A 21466-nucleotide genomic window follows, 5' to 3' on the forward strand; every position below is an offset into this window, starting at 1 on the left:
GGATTTTTGATCATTTGGGTATGTTGTATTTTTCCTGGAAGAGGATTTATTGTTCTGAGTAAACCCAGGATAGATACAACCCTTGTGTAGCCTATTAATTTAAGATGGCCATCTGCGTATATAGGAGTGTATGTTCATGGGCAGTATGTATACACAGATGGACAGATACCAGAGTTTTCTACTCAAATATCTGTGTCTTTAATAACTACAAAGAAATTCTGAGTGTTTGTCTTTCCAGAGATAGAGTGATTAGATAGCAACATAAGGATTTAATCTCTGTACGAATTGTAAAGGGATCTAGAGTTAGCTATTTATGGTATGGCTGGCTGGATAAATAGATCAGAAAAATAGGCAGATTAAAAATGGACTGGAATGAACAGATTAGAGAGATGGCTAGAGAGAGCGCTATTAATAAATGGAGATACATAGCTGTTGGTCAAGCCTCCAGCCCTTTGCTAGTTTTGAAAGGATCTAGTGATTTATTATTACTGTGGACGGTTCGCATAAGCAAAAGATCAAGACCAGTGTGTATATTTGAGTGATATTCAAAACATTCACCCCGGTCCTAGAAGTAGATGCAGCTTGTTGTTTGGAACTAGTTTATAAGATGCTTATGGCTGCATGCTTAGGACGTGTATACACACATCTGTGAGTGCATGAGCAGCAAAAGTCTCTCTCCATTAGCCCCTGCCGCGGCTTCTTGAGTTTCTCTTTTTATTCTGTATCTTTGGGACCCTGTCCATCGAAATAGGGCATATCGTCGTTTTATTTCCCACCACAAAGCGGCGCTGAAGAACAGCAAAGACAGACCTGACATGCCCTGCTCATTTCATCTTAGGTCTGGATACGTAAGTAGCCCCTTTGCTAGCACCACATTTAAATAATCTCTTCTACAGCTCTAGTTCTTACTAGAAATTGAAGGTGGGCCCAAACTGGAATTCGGGATTTACGATGTCTGCCATGGCCAGTCCCCTGGATGTGAATGCCAAGCCAGGGGTGCATGAAATGCGGATCAATATCTAAAGTTCCCACATGGTTTGGTGTATGCAAATCCAGTGACTGGATTCAACCTGTTGTAGAGCTAGGTTCAGACCTGGATTTGGGATTTTGTTTCAGGGCCATCCATATTAGAAATGTGCTAACAGTTTCCAGGGCCAAGTGCAGGTGCTGCCAGATGGTTTCAAGAGGCCGGTCAATTTGCCCATGTCAGCTCAGTAGCTGAGCTTCTAACATGCTGTCAGTTTATACGGCTTTTCCCGTGAAGTCAACAGTTGGTTGTGACTATTCACTTTGGTAGCAGTGAAGCAGGTAAAAAAGGCATCTATGCTTCTGCTAGGGCAGACAAGCACGACTTCCGGGTTGCTCTGTGCTTTACAGGATTAGTGACAAGTAATGGCAAGGGTCCTGAAGGCAGCTGGAGATCTGGCTTCTAAATTTGCCTTGGAGCAGTTGAAGGCCCTATACCAGGGGTTCTCAAACTGTGGGTTGGGACTTACCCATTTTAAAGGGGTCACCAAGGCTGGTGTTAGACTTGTTGGGGCCCAGGGCCAAAGCCGAAGCCCGAGCCCCACCGCCCAGGGCTGAAGCCAAAGCCCAAGCTCGAAGGCTTCAGCCCTGGGCAGGGGGGCTAAGGTTACATGTCCCCGGGCCCAAGGCAGAAAATTTTGGGCTTCAGCTTTGCTTCCTGCCCCCCTTCTCCCTCCACCCAGGGCAGCAGGGCTTGGGCTTTGGTTCCCCTCCTGGGGTTGTGTAGATTTGTTGTCAAAAAGGGGTCATGGTGCAATGAGGTCTGAGAACCGCTTTCCTTTACAGAGTAAGGGTGGGCTAGTGGTTGGATCATGGGACTGGACTAGAGCTGGTTGGGTTTTTCATTGAAAAAAATGCCAGTTTGTTGAAACTTAATCTCTTTGTGGGAAAGGGTCAGTTAGGAGGATTTTCTTGACTCAAAAAAAAGTTGAAGAAAAGGTTTTTAAGTTGTCGAAACATTTAGTTTTGGCATCTCTTAAAATGAAAATTTTCTGGTCTGAAACGACTTTTGTTTTGTTTAGAAATTTAAGCAGATTAGAGTAGAAAAAAACAAAACAAAAATGGTTGAAGTCAAAATGAAGCATTTGGCTTGACCCAAACTGAAATTTGTTTTGAATTTTTGGTTTGTGAAAATTTGAGATTTTTGACTTTTTTTTTTTTTTTTTTTTTGGTCCTCATTCAGGACAGGAAAAAATGATCTCTCAAAAAATGTGTGGGATGAGGAAACTGGTTCCTGCCCCGCTTCAGTCTGGACTCCTGGGTTCTTATTCCCCAGCTGTGCTACTGACTGCCACATGTCACGTATGGCCTCCTTTTCACCCACTTCCTGCAGCTTCTGCTGAGTGGAGGGAAATGGTTCTGCAGCTGGTCTGTGAGGTTGTGCCAGTGAGGATGGTTCTCAGTGGGTTGCCGTGCTCAAGTTGTTCCATCCTGCTCCTATGTTTGGTTGTGCTTCAGGGGAGGGAAAAGTGACACTTATTCTGGTTACGCAGAGTCCATGGCGTACCTGCAGATGACTCTCAAGGAAGAGAGTCTGCTGCTAGTTCGGGCGACCTCATTAGTGAATTTAGGAACAGTCTTGCCTGGTCCTCTCCCCAGGGCATGGGCTAGATGAGTTAAGAAAACAGACTTCTCTGACTCGAATATATTTACTTTTTCTATTTTAGTTCTACACCTATTTGATTTCTGATTTGGGGGTAGTAGCCATTACTAAATTTGTTTAGGAAAAAGCTATTTATTTCCCTTACTCTGCCTACTTTTCTCAGTATAATTAAAGAGCTCTGTAACACGCAGGGTTTCTAATGGCAAAGTGCTTCCCCTGGCCTGGGAACTGGCTTGCCACATGTAGCTCTTTAAACGGAGAGGTGTATCTCCTAGAGACAGTAAATTACACTCTAAGGTCCCTTTGTACTGCCATGGTGTGTAAAGGGGGTCTTTGTGTATTTTGTCCATACTGGTTGCCTCTGTCCCCTTCCAAGCCTCCTGTGCATCCTAAGAAAATATCTCCTCTTTCCGACTGTCTTTCCCCTGTTCCAAACTACCCTGCCAGCTATTGCTTCATTTTAGGAGGACACAGAAGTTCACACAGTTGCAGCAGATCTGCTGAGTGCATTCAGGTGTGTCTCATTAACTGACCCAGCAGTGTAGCCTGAGCAGATATTCGTGTTGTCAGCGTCTGGACAAGGACTGGAGAGTAGTGTAGGTCAACGCTTTTGATGCCATCAGCTCGGTGTGCTCTTCCCACTGGGTTAGCTGATGTTCGCTCAAGCCAAAAAAGGTGAATCATAGATGTCAAGGGATTTTAATTGGGAGTAGGAGTCTCTCTCTAATGGGTGACCCTTAACTGGCCACCAGCATCTTTTGGGGGTGCAACTGAAAGATTGCTTTGGCAGGCAGTCCATGCATGAGGGTGCATTCAGTCAGCAGGCGATGGAATGCTGTAATGTTAAACTTAGATCTCCAGGTGGCCGTGTCTGAGCTGTTCTCGAGTGCTGGTGATGCTTCACCAGCTAGATTGGAGTTAAGGAAGAAGAATTTGGAATTGACCTTTGGAAGCAACATAAATAGATCATTATGTTTAAAGGAGAAGAGACAGACAATAGAGATGGTTTAGAGACTCATTTATTAAACGAGGGAAAGAGTCTCTTCAGGATTTGCATATAAATGGTTGCATAATAGTTGTTGCAGGAAAATGTCTTAAAGTCCACCGGCTGCTGAGCAAAGCTCCCACCTCAGAACAAGACCATGTGTGGTTTGGAAAACAAGTCTCAGTAGCTGTTGGAATAATCTTAGCTTCTCAAAGATGAGGAGCGTGATTTCCATGCCGACGCCCTGGAATATGGAAGGGCCTAGGGTTTAGTGTAGTAAAGTCTTTCAGATGGGTGCTTTGGGGGCTGCGCCCGTATTAACTGGAGTGATGTGGCGTGAATCCTTCAGGGTAGGGACTGAAATGTGCCATGGCCTTTTCTTCAAGAAATACATTTGCAGCTTAGCCTGCTCAGCTGGAGGTGGTTTTGGTTTCCACCCTGGTCACGTCCCCATTCTCCTGCTTTTTCTTGGCTGGCCAGTCTGCCTTTAATAAGGTCCTGCCACCAAGATCCCAGCTGTAAAGCCAGTATATTTAGTAACCCTTCTCCTGGCGTAAGGAATTATGCCAGTGTAGATCCCTAGCCACTGGGTTGAGACGCTGCTTTGGGGTACAAATACTGCTGGCAATTATTTACTCTCTTCACATACGTGCTAACGTAGTTAATCAACTCGGTGTCAAAGCTGACATTAAAAAGCGATGCACCGCACTCTTCCCGGGGATCAATAGTAAGTGGCTAGCCAAAACCTCCCTGAGTGCCTTGCTGAAAGCTGATTTTAATGGCCCTAAAACTAGGATTTTGTTTATAAAAATAAGAATGTGAGCTAGCAAGGTATCGAGTTGCAGTCTGACAGTAAATCCTGAAAACTTGGGTTTGTAGTGAAGACTCAAACTCCACCTCGATCATTCCAGCAACAAGTACCACTGTAACACCATAGATAGTGCATTATGCATGTCTCATACCCTAGAATAACTTACGCTCAATCAAACCTGAAGCACGTCAGTCTATTGTATTCAGAGTCAATGCATTAGAATGTAATTTCAGAAGCTCATGAACCCAAGTAAAATGTTACATCAGCTAGGCTATTAAAGGCAGATTTCTGCATGTATTCATTTAGTCTTTGCTTCCCAGAGGTCCAGAGCAGCCTGGGCTCAACAGAGAGAGTATAAAATCTATGCTGGTTATGTTGCATCATAAAATGAATCCATGGAAAGATTTGCATCAATACAAGTTATGCCTGGTGAAGTCAAGTTTTCCAGACAGGGCTGAGAGTAGGTCTTGGAGGGTCCTCCATTATCCCCGTTTTCCTCCCCTACAAATTGGTATTTGGCATCTTCTCTTCATGTATTGCTCTCCTTTGTTTTTGCAGCCCTGAATGGGATCCTGAATATGTTTCTAAAATAGGGACGGCATAGGTCAGCTCTGAAGGATCACAGCTGTCTTCCACCTGTCCCAAAAATGGTATGGAGCTTTGTGATTTCTCCCAGTCCTTCTGGGGAGGGAAGAAATACTGATCTATATTGTTTCGGTTTCCAGGCGTGGATCCAAGTGACCAGTCATGCTACTAGTTTAATTGGAAAGAGATGGCAGAGTGAAACTTACAGGCAAGGGTGGTAAAATTGATAGTGGAAACCGGGGACCACCTGCTACATCTGAGGATTGGAGAGAATGTCCGTGACCAGGCAGAATCTCTCTCATCTCCTTTCAAACCTCAGTTCCTTTTTCCTCTTCATTTTGTTTAAGTGGAGAAGGGATTTGCATAGATTCCACACTAGAACACCGGTGTCTGCTAGGCCATTCTCGCAATTGATAATCCTCTGGGTCAGAATGGCCTTCTTGACATCTTTCTTCTTTCCACTTACGCTTGGTGCTCCTGGTGTGTGGGTTACACTATAGACAGGAATTTGGGTTGACATCATCTCTACTACTGGAGAACGTACACCCTTCATGTAGATTTCCTCTCAGTTGGCCTTTTCTAAAAGTTCCATGGCCCCATTGGTTTGGCGTGGACGAGTCTAGTGTAAGCAGGACTGCAAGATGGGAAAGGGATAGTCCTGGTCAGAATTTTTCACTGAGCGAATAATTGATTTTTTCATTCAGTCACTGAATGAAAAAAAGTCTTGAAAAAAATTGTTTTGGAATGAATTAAATGGTTTGTTTGACCCAAATTTTTTTTTGGCTTATTGTTTCGTTATGTTTCCAGGTGTTTTTTACCCTTTTAAAATATTTGTAAACAAAACTAACTAAATTTCTAAACAAAACATCATTTTGAAATGAAAAGTTGAAACATTTCATTTAGAAAACGTCCAAACTGTTTTGAGGTTTTTTTTTTAAAAAAAAAAAAATAAAATAAAATTCATGCTAAATCTGGGCTGAATTTGTGAATAGTTTTGGTCTCCCTGAAAGTGCATTTTTCAGTAATTAATTGACTGAAGAATGCTGCCTAGCTGTTGTCACAATGCTTTTGTTTCTTGTTACAATGTAGCGTTTGGAACGAAGATGGGTGTTGAAGTGCTGCTATGGGGAATATCACCTCTGTGGTATTTTGTATGTGTGGAATCAGTTTAGTACAAGACTTTCCTGCTTTCATGGGCTTTGCTCTTATAATGAAGAGATTTCATTTTACATTTGCTTTTCTAAATGGCTTCCTCTGCTAGCGATTGTTTTTTGGAAAGGTTTACTTATTTCCCAGCTGCTGTTCCAATTCTCTGTAACATTCACTTTAGGATAGTTTGTCTGGTACTTACTTATTCTGCGTTCAGTAGGAATTTTTACATCTCGCAATACGGGAGATGGTCATGCCATCTCTGAAAAGATGGAGCAGAAATAGCAGGCTGAAGACTGGTGATGAAAACGATTAGAGGCATGGAGAGACTTCAGTAATAGCGGAGAAAAAATGGGGACCGTTTTAGTGCAGAGAGCAGAAGAATTGGTAGGCAATTGATGGAACGCACTGAACGGTGCAGAGAAGGAAAATTGGAGATTCCTTTTTGCCTTCTGATGATACAGTAAAGGGACATTTGAAGTACACAAATGTATAATTGATAAAAAGAAACACTTTCCTTTTACACAGTGCCTAGCTTGTAGCCTTGAGTTCCAAAGGTTGGTTTTATTAGAGTCCAAGAGCTCACTAGGAGTCAAAGGATTATGAGCCATATACATGTCTGAGGATATCCAGGTACAATAGACAGGATTCAAAATGGGGGAGATTTTCCTTATCTGTCTTTTTTTTCCCCCCTCCAGATCCTCTGTGCTAGTTCAGAGGCTTATGGTAAATCTCCGCCAGCAGCTGGAGACTATACAGTGTCATTCCCTGTGTGGGAGGAGTTTGTCAGCCAGATACTTGGAAAGCAGGTCTGTAATAACTTGCTACCTTTCCCCCCTGTAAACTTAATCTGAACCAATATGCAGAATGAGGCTAGTCTGAATGGGGAGGAGGGTCAAAGTAGGATTCTGGGCACCTCTTGGTGAGGCCAGCCTCCCACAATGGACTGCAGGATGTTCTTCTAGGCACTGCATCCACCAAGGTCTGGACTTCCACATTGCTGTTTGGAAAAGGTACTGTTCCCCCCTCCTGCTGGAGACACTAACAACTCAGTGAGCCAGCAGATACATCCCTTCTAGCTGGAGGGGATCTCACATCACTCCCCTGTCTGTCTGCTGACAGGTAAGAACTATATCCAAGCACCTGGAATGGCGCAGAGGATCGAAGAGAGAAACTCTTGCTTCAGGGATTATGCCCCAAATACGGGGAGTTAGGAGGAAAATTCCCCCATGGTCAGGTTATTCCAAAATTGTCCATAATGAGGATGTTGGCAATTATCTATGAAGCATCTGCTACTGGCCAATTATTAGACTAGATGGACCACTGGTCTGTTTTGCTGCGACAGCTGTTCAGAGCCCCAGTGAGCGCTACTGGCATTCAGGGCTGTTACAAGTTTAATGATAGTCCCTCTTTCTCCTCCCTCCATTTCTCTTTTATTACAAGAAAAAAACCAGAGGCGGGCAAAGTGCTGACTGGCGAGAGGTCCCGGACGTTTGGCCATCTGTCAGGCTTGATCCTGGAGAGGCTGCACAGGTAGGCTCAGTCCTAGCTCCTCTTTAAAAGTGCTTTGTCCTTTGATAATACTGTACCTGGTGCAGACAAAAATGTTCAAGGTGTCCAAATTACAGGGCTCTTCTCTGGGGCCAGGAACTTGCCTATGAAAAGTAGGCAGCAGCTTCTCATCTCCCTCTTCCTGTTCTCAGCCTCCTCTATCCCTAAGTCAGTACTGCCTCATGGTTTTGCAGGTTATCTCTGTCTGGGACGCCTGCCTTTTCGCCAAGTGGAGTAGCTGTGCCAGGCTGCCATCCCTCTGGAACATCCTTCTCTAGATGAGTAAGTGCTCGAGAATCCATTGCTTTGCATTTGTTCTAGAAATCGTGCTCGCTAATGAGAGAACAAACCTCCATCTGCTGAGCTGGCCTGAGAGCAGATGATTGAAAGCTTCAAGTGGGTACAGGCTCCTTTAAATTCCAGTTTCCCACTGGTGTTTTTAGTCCAGTCGTACGAGTGCTTTAGTTCATCATGTCTTAGTTTTCTCTACATCAGGGTTTTCTCATGTCTGTTTGGTACATACTAGCATCTGGGTCAGATCCGCAGTCCAGTCCCACTCCTCTCTGGTAGCGGCTGATTCCCAATTCTTCAGAGAACGGCAACCCTCGCCCCACACAGTACAAGTGGGGCCGGCTGTGCAAGTGCATTTTAATTCCTTCCCAGCCCCTTGGTCACCTCTCTCTAAGAACGACGGTTCTTTCCTACTCCCAGTTGCTTCTTGCTGGCCATGTAAAAACCTGATCGAGTACACCTGAGGGGATGTTGTTCGAACATTAAACACCCGTGTATTGATGTGAACTATTAACTTTCACTCCAGGAAGCGTAACTAAATCATCCCTGCATACTAGATCGTGGCTGTACAGTACCAGCCCAGGGGGGCTCTGATTCTGGAGTGGGGCTTGTAATGTAAATAATAAGTAACCCCTGCATTCTTTCTGTCACCCCATATTCATCGCCAGATCCATTGCAAGCCCTTTAAGGCCTGCTGTATCATCCCCATGCTGCCCTTGCAGTGGGGCTGGCATTCTTTGACAGCACTGCCCTCAGCTGCCTGGAGCGCTTTCTCTGCTCCCACGTCCTCTCTGTCTCCCGCAATCCGTGCGTTTCAGTTTGGCTTACAGTGAAGCTGCTCGTCCGTTGGTTAGATATTGTGCACTAGGCTTGATGGGCACAGGGTGCCCGCTGCCCATGAGTGTGGGGCACTGGTGATCTTAGGCAGCCTCCCTTGGGTAAAAGATTGGAGAGAGAAGCTTCCCTTCTGCCTCGGTGCTCTCCTTGTCCTACAAGTTTGTGGCAGGTGCCTCTTTTTCTTTCCCTTCTCGCTCTAGCGGATTTTCCCTCTAAGGCTACATCCACACAGCAAACAACAAAACGTGCAGCAGAGAGTTTCAGGCCCCAAATCACCTGACTCGGGGCTAAAAATAGCAGTGGAGATGGGAGGGTATCAGAGCCTGGGCTCCCACCCAGGCTCGAACAGCTACACTGCTCGCCTTAGCCCTGCAAGCCCGAGACTTGCTGCCAGCGCTTTGTGTTTTGCTGTGTCGCGCTGCCCGCGTTGTCCTTTTGCACAGGAAGAAAGCAGAGTATTTTCTCCTTTCTCGTTGAGGCTCTGGTCTTCCCAAACCCAAGGACAAGCTTCTTCCTACTGGCCCAGCATGAATGCAGGCCCTTAAAAAAGGTGGAATAGCACAGGTGTGCTGGCAGCTGGAATAATGAGCAGCATATGCTAGGGGTTAGATTTCAGAGTCCAAGGCCTCTCTGAGCCAGGAAAAGCCTTGGCAGACAGTGAGAACTGGAGATGCTCCTTTAAGAACCATCTCCTTGTCTAATGGTATACTGAGCGGTTCATTCGCAAATCTATCATCTAGAGTTACTTCTAACAAAAGCGGGACAAACCCCACTCTGTCTGTAGCAGGCAGCTGTTCGTGCAGGGCTGGCTGCACCCTTTCATGCTCTCTAGAAAGCAGATGCATTTGAGTGCTACCACCAGGGTTCCAAGGTCTTCCAATTAGCAGCTGGAGTTCTGCAAAATATATTCGATAAAGTAGCTGTGCTGGTTGGTTCTGTTCTGCATGCGTCCCATAATTCTAACAACAAACAGCTCTGCAGGCAGGCCTTTCAGACAATCTTCCTTTAATACAAAGTCAATATATCTACATACACAGTGGTTTGAAAACCACTTACTGATTCAGTTTGAAATAACAGTGTGAAAGCAACAGCACTTTGCTCTCATACAAAGAAAAAACTTATCCCACCCCCCCTCAAAACTCTCCCAATAAGATTTTGCTGCAACATACTTAGAAATTTGGGAAACTTTCACACAAGTAGGAAGTAAAATCTCAAAGAAGCCTTTTTTCCCCCCTTTCGAGACAGGACAGAGGTTGATTTAGGGGGGGAGGGTAGCAGTTTGGTTGCATTTAGTTCATCCCATGTGGCCATGTTTACCTCTCTAGAAAATAATTAAAAAATAATAATCAAGGGAGAGCAGTTCTTGGGGCAGTGTTTCTCTCCTCACTGTACTTTGGCAACACAATTCCTTTTCATGTACAACTGCTGGAGTATTTGACACATGGCCCCCTGCATGAAGAGCCTTGGACTGTTATTACAATACCCATTATTATTCTGTTGATGTTTAAAAACTGTACACACGTGTGTCTGTGGGCTCCTGCCCGCCATGGCTCTGAAATTCCTCTCTCTATTTCAGTCATAAGACCCTGGTAGTATTTAATCTCCCAATTCACTACTGGCCCTGGGAAGAGCAGGCAACATGGCCATAGGAGCAGGGGGAGTGAGTTGGGACTACAACCCCATCTAAGCCAGCCTGCTAACCTCACGCCCTTCCAGAGACAGGTCTGAGATTTAAAATAAAGAGACATTTTGTTCTTACATGAGCAAGTTAAACCTTTTAAATGGTAGAAAAGCAATATGTAGAAGTAGCAATTTGCACTGCATCTTTATATATCACAGCCATTACACGGAACATTTCTACAGTGAAAAAATAGACTGTCTTTGAACATAATATGAACAAATAAGCAAATTTTTCTTTTAAACTCATTGACGGATATTCTTTGTTTTTTTAAAAAAGGAAAAAATACACTATTTAAAAAAAAGGTAATGTCACTTGTTACAGTTACATCGATACTTTAAAGAAAGCCACTGACTGCATCTTGCTTGATCTTTCCAAATTATTATACAGAGAGGGCATGTTCACAGCTGTGCCTATGAACTTGGGGTGACAAGGACCGTCTCTGAGATCTGTTGTATTGGAGGTGGTGTGTTGGCAGCAAGAAGCAATAGCTTCTTGGGAATGAATCTCTTACAGAGGCTTCTTTAGAATCAACCCTGTAAGGGCTCTGTTCAAAAACGCCCCCCTTCCAGGGGAACGGCAGCTGCGTGCAGAAGGAGGGGGTGGTTTAATATGGAAAGTCCTATTTCTGTACAGCTCAGTCTCCTAACACGTCTCATTCAAAGCAGCGCCCGTCTGTGTGTGTGTCTGGATGAGCTGAAAAGGGGAGAAGAGAACCAACAGTCATTGTACCCAGCCAGGGAAGAGCCTGTCTCTACCTGACCGCCCACAGGCGGGGGACCCCTAGAGCACAGCCGCTTTTCCCCTTTAAATAGCCTAAAAAAATAAATGTGGGGATTAGGAGGAATGTTCCAAGTATGCAAAAGATTGGGGGGGATGGAGCAGAGGCATTGAGGGAATGGTGTTGGCAAGGGGCTGATAAGCCCTGAATCAGCCCAATGATGAGACTGAGGTTTATTAAAACTCCAGCTAGAAGTATTCCTGACCTTAATTTTGCTTAAGTATTGAGATTTATTTATTTTTACACAGCACCTTCAACTCTGCAAGTGACTTCCTTTAAAGACTGCCAACTAGATTAGTAAATAAACTGAACTCTAATGATGTAACCAAAGCTGGTGTCCTGCTCTTCTCCAGCCCTCTCTGCTCCCTTCAGTGGTAACGTTTCACAAGGGGTGTGTTTAACTTTTGGATCCGTTCGATGATGTCCACACATTTCCATATGCCCTACACAGCAAACACCACTTGAGGTAACAGGAGCAGTTCACCACTTAAAATCATCCTTCAGCACCCTGCTGAGCTGCCTCTTCACGTTCCAGGTTACAACATGGAGTTCCTGAAGGGGTGTTCCTTTCAAATCCTTCCCCCACTGCATGGTCCAAATGAAAAGGTACTTCTTCGGAGTCAGTTTTGTAAGTTCAAGCACTCCTCCTGGGTCAGAAGAGGCCTTCCAGGACTTAAGTGGTTGGTAGAGTCTGCAAGACGGATGGCTTTTTATGTTGCATAGTGATCAAAACTTCCCAGATACTCCAGAGCTGCCTGGTAACAGAACTGATATTCATCCTAGATGTGGTCAAGAGGAGACAATCAACAGGTTAGTGGTTGTGGAACACCTGTTGCAAACCCCTACCCAGACATTCCAATTAACCCCTTCACAGCTTGCCGAGTCAGCTTTTACGCTATGGGGGCGGGGGGGGACGACACTGGGTATACTGGAAATGAAGAAACTTTCTCAGAAAGCCACAGAGCTGAGTAAACACTTGTATGGATCATAGAGATCCGCAGGATGATAAATGCACTCGTAAGCGTAGCCATGGTTGTCACAATTTTACATCCATGGTTAACTGACAGCCAGGCTGAGGTCAGAATCTGCTAGTGCTGTGGTTCTCAACTAGGGGTACGCAGAGCTCTTCCAGGCGGTCCATCAACTCATCGAGAGATTTGCCTAGTTTTACAACAGGCTACATAAAAAGCACTAGCAAAGTCAGTACAAACAAAAATTTCATACAGACAATGACGTGTTTATACTGCTCTATGTATTATACATGGAAATGTAAAATAAATCAAGTGGAATATGAACTTACAATTACATAGTGTGCTGACACTTTTGTATTTTTACCATTATAGAAAAATTGCTTAAGTGAGGTGAAACTTGGGCTATGCAAGACAAATCAGACATCTGGAAAGGTTGAGAACCATTGAGTTAGTGGACAGAGTATGGCGTTGGGAGTCAGACAACAGCTGCCCTTGAAGAGAGCATGTATCAATGTGCATTTACCACTGTACCTTATACTTCTGCTACATGACACAGCAGTTCAGCCTAGGCCCCAATGGCCCAGATCCTCAAAGGCACTTTAATATCCATTTATTTCAATTGAAATTAGCCTTGAGGATCATGGCCCTTGTTCTTAAGGAGTTCATTAGCATGGTGGTTAGAAAGGCAAAAGCTCATTCATCCTCTAGGTATGAAAGAGATTAACAGTAAGAGGCAATTCAGTGTTTTCCTGCTCTCTATTCCATTCACAAACACCCACACGTGCTAGTTTATCGCTACAATGTTCTTTACCTCCGTCTGCACCATCGCTGGTCGTTGTGTTCGCAGCATCTTAACTGTCTGGAAAATATCTACAACACCCTCATAACGCATTCTCTCCAGGACGATACTCAGTGTGATGAACACCCCAGTTCTGCCCACTCCGGCGCTACAGATGCGAGAGAACAAACGACACTGTGTTATACGCCTGTGTGTATTTTAGTAAGGAAGCAGCAGGCAAGTGTAGCAGTTGTAAAGGCTGAAGGCTTTGTTTATGTTCTGATCTTTCTTAAAGCAATAAATTGGCATCCATGTCCAACGAACATAACTAAATCAGAGGCAGAAGTCCCCTGCCTATCAATCCTTGTTTGTCCAGTGTCAGATTTCCCACCCAGTGTCCTCTCCCAGCAATGGAAATACTAAAACCACCAAAGTCACTGATCCACAAATGTCAAAAGCTCCAGCCATAGATAAATATTCAATTCGGAAATATTTTCTAATGGCAATAAAAATAAACTTGAAAAAACATCCTCCATGATTCGGAAGCAACATTAGATCCTTGTGAACTTCGTTCATTAAATCAGATGATGAGGTAATGCCCTCTATTATCTGCTTCAGCCGGTCAGGGTGCAAGAATAGGTCTTGCTCCAGTGTAGCATCTGGCTTAGCAAATGGCGGTGTAGTTTTTTTTATTCGGATTTGTTGGGGGAGCAAAAGGAGGCCCCCCACTCAACGTGACAGCATTTCTCTGTTTGTATGTAACGCAATAACGTTAATTCTGTTTTGTCTAGGAGAAGGAGGAGAGAGTGACCCACAAGGACCTAGTGGAGGGGAATGGAGGAATACATAGCCCCCCCGGTGTGTCCAAGGAGCTGAGCTTACAGAAATGACAAAATACTAGGTCACATGCTCTGTTAGGGAATTTGCGCTGAGGCACAGATGGCCACGCTTTTCTACTCCCTGTTGAAGGACGTTTTTACATGCTCATTTGCCTACCTGCAGTGGACAGAAATTGGCCCATCCTGACCGAACTGTTCCTTTGTCTTATGCACCTGTCCAATGAAATCGATAAAACCCTCTCCTGATTTTGGCACACCTTGTTCGGGCCAGTCAGTGAACTGGAACTGACGAACGGTTCGGGACTGACCATCCTGGGGAAGAACAACAGAAAAAACAAAAGTTGCAGTTAAAACACGTGGTATATTCATGCCTTAATAATACTAATGCCAAATCTCCCAGCTGCCCCGTTAGCGAAGGAGGGGAATGGAACATTGAAGCACACTGCACAGGGGTCAGATATCGCCAAAGCTGACATGTTTTGTGGGAAGGGATCCCTTTTTGTCAAGTGTTGACGAAGGAGGGAAGTGGACTTTGTTTAGACTTTTATATTAAAGGGCTCAAAATGATCTGATCAAACAATTTTTCTAAATAAATAAATGTGGGTTGAGTGGGGAATATCAAAATGTGTGGTTTTGTACCAGTTCAGGATGAAAGGAAATTTCAGAAGTTTCCTGGAATGGAAATTCTGAGTTTCGACCAGCTCTGGAAAGCAGAGCAGGAAAGACGCTACCTTAAGACTGCAGTAGAGTCTGCTGCCCGGGAAAGACTGAGGCTCAGTTCCTGTATGTGCCAGGAGCTAAAAGGGCACATACTAGTATAAAACTGCAACTGGGAAGCTAGTTCCAAGCCCTGCCTTGCACAAACCCAGGAGCCTCCAGCAGCAGAGTCAAAGCAGCACAAGCCCATCTGTTCAAACCTAGGACAGGTCCCCCATTCATTTCAAGACTCGGCTCAAAATTTCTCGCCCTTCTTTTAAAATCCCATCCCAACACTTGTGCACCTCCTTTCCTTGCTGCTTCTTCCCCTCTCTGTCCCTTCATGCAGCCTCACCAGTCCTTTCTGCAACAGCATTCGTGTACCACACTCTGCCCTCAGCAGCTCCCCAGCTCTCTTAACCAAAAGCATCTCATCTTAATGGCTCTCCTGGTGGATGCTAAGGGTGTTGCTGCTGTAAAAGCCTGTTGGCGTTCAGTGTGTATGAAAGACACGACAGAGAGCACAGCTTTCGCTATCAGCGAGGTCACCCAACCACCTCATTCACTTGTGATTAATAAAACCAAATGGAAGGTGCTTCATCCCCAAGTACTGCAGACCACATCCATGCACCTGTCCAGAGGAGTCTAGTTCCTGACCATTCCCCACAGTGCCTCAGAGAGACCAAAGATAGCAACATGTGCTTTGCGCATTTTGTCAAAACACCTCCCTGGCCTCAGCAGCTTAAATACAAATCTGTTGAAGCATCCAAACGGGCGCTGCTGAAGTTGTTGCTCCAAAGTCTCCCTAGAATTTAATAATCTTCAGAAAAGAATTCAAAGAAATGACCCAGTGTGAGCTAACGTGTTGGTGGAGTCAGGGGTTTAGGAGAAGCTTTGCGAACAGCTGTGTAACAGACCAATGCTGAGCCCCAGAAGACAGGAGCTAGAGAAAGACAGCCCATTTCAACAGCTTCTGAAAACCTCTCTGTTCATTTAACAGTTCTGACCTCACAGCAGGGGAATGGAACCCCAATGGCCTGTTTTCCAATCTCCATTTCTGCCAGATAGGAAATCCGGAGCTGGGACTGTTCTCTGGATAGTCTCTGTGTGCGGACTCCAAGCGATAACTGTATGGTCAAGGCATGAACATAGAATTCACACTTCCAAGCCCAGAAAAGAGAGAAGACTGAGCACTCACCCTGGCATCAGTAACCTTGAATTCTCGAAGGATATACTGAGGCATGTTGTATTCAGCCATGGGATCCACCACAAAGTACTGATACCGTGCTGATCGCTCAGCAGGCCAATACTGATGGCACTTTTCCTGCCGAGCGGAGAAAAGACACCAGGTTAGGACAACACAGTTAACCCCTTACGCTGCTGAAGGGCTTTGAACTGTGTTGCCCTCCCAGCCCTCAACCACCCTTTTGATGGGTCTATGCTTACCCGACCCATCTCTCGCAGCTTGGTCAACATCACCACGATGGTGGAGTTGTTCTCCCAGAGCATCCGCCAGAAATCCTCGGTGGTCTCTGCCAGCGGCCCTTGAGTGGCAATGTAGGCTTTCTGTTGTCTGAAAGAAAGCACAAACCCCACACACAAGGTGATGAGTTATTAGCCCAGGGTCTGGGGTGATGGCCTTAGCAACTGGGGGGACAGCTTGAGAACTGACACAAGGGTCCGGATATTTGGAAGGCCTTATAAACTAGATGGGAATGCAGCTCCTTGGAGATGCCCAGGCTTGGGATAGGGGTCCATGACTCAAAGGCCTTGGGCTGGGATTTCCCTAATGACTGTGACTATGGGCTAAATCCGGACTAGTCATGCAAGAGGAGGTTGCAGCATGACACTTGCCACCCTCCCATGCACACGTGTGCAGGACCCAGAGCGCAGTCTGCTGCTTGGGCTATCCGAGCAAAACCGGGGAGGGCCAGCGGCCACGTGCGGCAGCGCATTGCCTGCTCTGTGCGCCCAGAGGCATGAAGGAGGGAGAGCCCTCGCTGCATCTGGTGCCACTCAGGGCCCTCCCTCCTCCGCATTCAGCCTCTGGCAGGCCTGCATAGGCAGAAGGTCTCAGAGCATTGCTGCGTGGGTCCTACTGCAGCTTTGCTCGCTGGCTCCAAAACAGCAAAACACTGATTGTTTCCCAACATCCCAACAGCTAAAGAAAGGCTGAGACAGGAATGATCTGTTCCATAAACATTCCCCATAGTGAAATCCATCCAGCCAAGATACTCTGAGTCTAACACGGCAGCTGGATGTTGTTTTTTAAAAAATGAGAGAGAATGTTCTGACCATTAACAGCTGAGGTTATACTCTGGGGAAAAGGTAATCCAACCCCGTATTTCAAGCTGCGAACTGATCACAAACATAGTGTCAGGAAGGAATCTGCCCCGTAAAATGTTCAGCATTGCACAAGAGGCAGAGGGTGGGTGGATGGGATTCAAGTCCCTTTGAAGCATCAGGTGTGGATTAGAACAGACCAACGACGGATCAATGTTCTGACCCAGGCCGGCAAATCAATCCATTCAGCCTTCCTTCCCCTTTTCTGTCACTACCTCTTAAAACTGTACTTCTCTGAGCACCTTGCAAAAAAGGGAAATCAGCTTGAATTACTCTCTGTTAAAACAGCAGGCTGCAACGTGTTGCCGTTTACCTGTATCCATCGATAAAACTGGCATTGATATAGTCTGACCCCTCCACTCCCCTGATGGGCTGAAGACAGACGCGGGTGGTCTCGTATGGCATGATGTTGACAAGGCGATTCTTGAATTTGTTGCACGGGAGGTTGGCGCTTATGAACCTGGAAGTGTGGGCTTTGGAGTTGGCAAGTCGCTGAAGGAAAAAACACACACACGTGTTCTAACAGGTGTTATTTCAGCTCCCGGAAAAGGGTGAGAATTGCTCAGATGCCAGGGACAAACTGGCTTATTTAGGTGGGCAGGACAAAAGTTTCCATTGGCCTGGGTCTGATCTTAGACAAATGGTTCAGCAGCATCTTCACGCCAACCCACTGAGGCAGCCCCGAGGCAGGTGAATTTCTTTCCCCCTCCAAGTTCCCCTGTGTGGTTCTGGCTTTCATTTATTTACTGGGGGGGGGTGCAACTCCAGAAGCCAAGTGCCGGAGATGTCAGGGCCTTCGCCATTGCAAAGCCTCGTTGTGATTTGTTGACTGCGTTTCACATTGGAAATACAGTATTAAAATCAAATGTGAGCCGGGGAGGAAATTCAACCTGGATTTCAGAGAGCTGGACTAAAATCTTGCCCCAGCAGCTGGTCTTTCCCCTGGGAGCCACTGCAGCAGCCCCGGAGTCAGAAATGTAATTACTTCTTTAATGTAGAAACACAAAAACATTCCTCCCCCCCCTCGAAAGGGCCAGTCATCTGTCATCCTTGGAGTCTAAGCTGCAGAAAGCTCCTGTCAGAAGTACAGACCTTCCCTTCCCGCCCTGCCTTTACTCTCCAATGGGAGAAGGTTATTACGATTAAGTTCCTTTAGGTGCCAGGGTTTTTGGTGTAAGTGCCCATTATCGTCCTGCTTAAAAGAGCAACTTCAGGTTCACGTCAGGCTGCTGTCTGGGCTCTGCCCTCCCTGGAACCCCCATGTTAGAGCGGTGTTCTAATGCTTGGTGATAGCGTATGCTGCAGATCGCCTCAGGGAAGTGACTACAACATGGTTCTCAAAAACTTCCCCATCACACTGAACGTGGCAGAACCCTGCTGATCAGCACGATGTGAACACTGATCCCAGTGCTGACGGGGCCCATGGCGTTGCCCGGCTGTCTCCTGCATGGCCCAGTTCAGATGGAAGCCCAACAGCACCTTTCCTGTCTCCGTTCTCCACCCCCCGCTGCATGCCTAGACCTCAGTGTTCTGCCATTACCTTGAACTCCAGCTCCATGCCTGTCACGTGCTCGCCCACCTCTATCTGCGCCAGTTTCTGAATGTAAGTGTAGAGATTCCTGGCTGGGACCTCTGTGTTACCGCAAGCGACGGCCTCCAGCAAGGCATCGTGTATAAAGCTGTACTGGTCTTCTGTCTGGACCATGTAGTTCCGCTGTGACCTCATGAGGGTGACGTGCCCATAAATGTCCACTGTCTTCTCATGCTTTATCCTCTCCAGCATGGCATCAATCACGATGAAACAGCCTGTCCGTCCGACTCCCGCGCTGGAAGGAGAGGTGGGAAAGTAAGCAACATAATCCAAACCCCAGTGCCGCCTTTCTCTTGAGAAATTTACCTTGATGGCCGTTCCTTAGTGGGAGTGGGCGATCGTGAGCAGATGTAGACAATGAATGACAACGGGGAGGAATGTGAAGAGCATGGAAGAGAAGTAGGAAGCAATAGAGACCTTGTAAATATAGATACAGACAAAGAATATAGGGTGGATGAATTACTGGCAGACTAGAACATAGATCAGCAGGGCTAGATATTTCATGCATTCTGTTGTGTTAAGGGAACTTGCTGAATGACTGGCCACACAACTCCCATTCATGTCAATGGGAGTTGGGTGATATTTTAAAAGCTAGTTAGAGGATTTAGCCAGATGTGGAGAATTTAGTGTTTTTTAGTCTCAGGGTTCTGTCCTATCACCCATTGCCACAGCAGCTGAGCATGCAGCATCCAACAATTTGGGGGTGTAACGGTGATGGGGGAAAAAAGTAAAAGGTGTCACTGGTTTCCAGAAAAAGGATTGGCACTTATCCGCTAAGTTTAATTGCAGCTCTGGTACATTAACTGATCCGGTAGTGAGAGGAAATGATTTGTTGCCATCTAGGAGAATGGAATTCGGAGCCATAAGCAGTACGGCTTTATGAATAAAAAGTAATCAAGTTTGCCCGGCCTGATTTGTTGACAGTTACAAAATGAATGGATGAATAGAAGCACTGGAGATGTAATATCCTGATTTTAGTAAAGCATGAGACAAAGACGCACAAAACCGTACTCAGAATTGTTTCAGATTGGCTTGGAGGCAAACATTCCCATGGCTAAAAGGACTGCAAACACCAGGTAATGGTAAATCACAATGTATCGAGTTGCAGAGAGGTGCCTAGTGGGGTGCTCTAGAAACTGGTGTGAAGTTAGATTTTCTTTAGGGCTAGTCTACACTGGCAACGCTAAAGCACTGCCAAGGCAGCGCTTTAACGTGGCTTGTGTGGTCGCGGCAGAGCGCTGGGGGAGAGCTCTCCCAGCGCTCTAAAAAACCCCCCTCCACGAGAGGCGCGGCTCCCAGCGCTGGGAGGGCACTGTCTACGCTGGCGCTTTACAGCGCTGCAACTTGCTGCGCTCATAGGGGTGTTTTTTCACACCCCTTGAGCGAGAAAGTTGCAGCACTGTAAACTGCCACTGAAGACAAGCTCTTAGCATCATCTTCATTAATGATCAGAGGGGCAGGGCAAACAGCATTGTCAATAAATTCACAGATGAGGCCGATTCAGAATGCGTTGCAAACACATACACAAAGGACCTACCTGTGGACAGGTTAGAACTGTGGGCAGAAAAGTAACCAAATGAGGCTCAACTTGGCAAAAACACAAGTTAATAGACCTAGTAGGAAATAATCTCAGCCCCAGCTTCAACCCTGGGAGATACTGGAAAGCAGTAATGCCAAGAATGACCTAGGGGTGATAGTGGATGGCAAACTTGACACCAATTTCCAGTTGTGGCATGGCAGCATGAAACCCCAGTAAGATATTGGGCTACATACACCTAGATGTCCCATCAATGAGCAACTGGGGAACAGTAACTCCTGCAAGAACACACCTGTAACGTTACGTTTAATTCTAGGCCTCACAATAGCAAAGAATTCAGAGTAAAGCAAGCAAAATGAGAAAGGGGCTGGCAGGAAGGATGGGGGTTTACAGTTGGGTTGTGTGGAAGCTGTGGGCTGTGAAGGGGACCTGATGCTAGTCATAAATATTTGAATGGTAAGAATACGCAGAGGAGAGAATTATTTGACAAAGGGCTAGAGCTAGAAGTAACAGGATGAATTTAAAAAGAGGATCTAGGTGTAAAATCTCCGGAGAAGCTTCCTGATGTTGAGTCTATCAGGCAGTGAAATAGCCTTCCACAGGAGTGGTGGAAGGCCTGTTGCTTCAGTCACTTAAAACTAGACAGGACAAAGCACTAGAAAAACGTCTGGCACGGGCAGGGGAGAGACACTTGATCCAGCCACTTTCCCTCTTTTTTGCGTCACCAGGGTGTTTCAAGGCCAGACCCTCAGCTGCTATAAATCAATGTAGCTCTGCTGAAGTCAATGAAGTGACACCAATTTACAGCTGCTGAAGATGCAGCCTTAATCTTTATGAAGAGATTTCGGATTATCCAGTGAAAGGCCCTAGAACAGTACAGAGCGTGACCATGCTTTACAGACGCAACATACACACTGGTTTTTGAAGGCACTGGTTCTGAAACATGAAGGAGAAAGGTTAGGAAGAAAGAGAACACAAGAATTAAACCCTATCGAATACGTGGGGAAATTCCATTAAAACAGAGAGTCTTGAAACCCAGAAAGGTGTTTCTTTGAGCTACAGGTGTGTGCTAACAGTCTGTCAATCTATTAGAGAAAGAGGTGGCCACAGCTAAGAACTGAAAAACAGAAAGGTCACTTCACCTCTTTATTGGCCCCAGCAGCAAGTTCAGTGCAATCCAGTCCGCAAAAAAAATACACAGTCCCTGCCCCAGAGAGCTCCCACTCTGAAGAGATCTGCTCCGAGCCAGAGCCCAATTTAGTAAGAACTTCAGAAAGTTAGATTTTATGTCACTTGAGGGCACAAGATGAAAAGTCGTGTCTGCCAATGTGAGTGTCATTCCTAGATACTGATCAGCCTCGTTTCTTACACCTCTTCATTTGCAACATCACCATGACGGGAGATCTCCCGTCAG

At 45.8% G+C, this 21466-nt stretch overlaps 2 protein-coding genes across 36 annotated transcripts in view; one reads left to right on the forward strand and one right to left on the reverse strand.

Moving 5' to 3' along the window:
• KDM4B (lysine demethylase 4B) overlaps positions 1 to 6968 on the forward strand; it is a 215546-nt gene extending 208578 nt beyond the window's left edge. For all 5 annotated transcript variants that reach the window (XM_007072095.4, XM_043535975.1, XM_043535976.1 and 2 more), the window contains 2 exons: positions 4984 to 5075; positions 5151 to 6968. The gene's annotated coding sequence lies outside the window, so the exon portion shown is untranslated. The remainder of the gene's footprint in view (positions 1 to 4983; positions 5076 to 5150) is intronic.
• Positions 6969 to 11079: 4111 nt separating this feature from the next.
• Positions 11080 to 21466, reverse strand: part of PTPRS (protein tyrosine phosphatase receptor type S) — a 243923-nt gene continuing 233536 nt past the window's right edge. For all 31 annotated transcript variants that reach the window (XM_043535967.1, XM_037885516.2, XM_037885504.2 and 28 more), the window contains 7 exons: positions 18465 to 18750; positions 17238 to 17416; positions 16028 to 16154; positions 15780 to 15905; positions 14043 to 14197; positions 13080 to 13215; positions 11080 to 12076 (listed from right to left, as the gene is read on the reverse strand). In XM_043535967.1, the coding sequence (XP_043391902.1) occupies positions 12008 to 12076; positions 13080 to 13215; positions 14043 to 14197; positions 15780 to 15905; positions 16028 to 16154; positions 17238 to 17416; positions 18465 to 18750 (1078 nt within the window). In that variant the 3' untranslated portion in view covers positions 11080 to 12007. The remainder of the gene's footprint in view (positions 12077 to 13079; positions 13216 to 14042; positions 14198 to 15779; positions 15906 to 16027; positions 16155 to 17237; positions 17417 to 18464; positions 18751 to 21466) is intronic.

Source organism: Chelonia mydas, chromosome 25, assembly GCF_015237465.2.
Source record: "Chelonia mydas isolate rCheMyd1 chromosome 25, rCheMyd1.pri.v2, whole genome shotgun sequence".
In the NCBI taxonomy this organism is placed as follows: Eukaryota; Metazoa; Chordata; order Testudines; family Cheloniidae; genus Chelonia; species Chelonia mydas.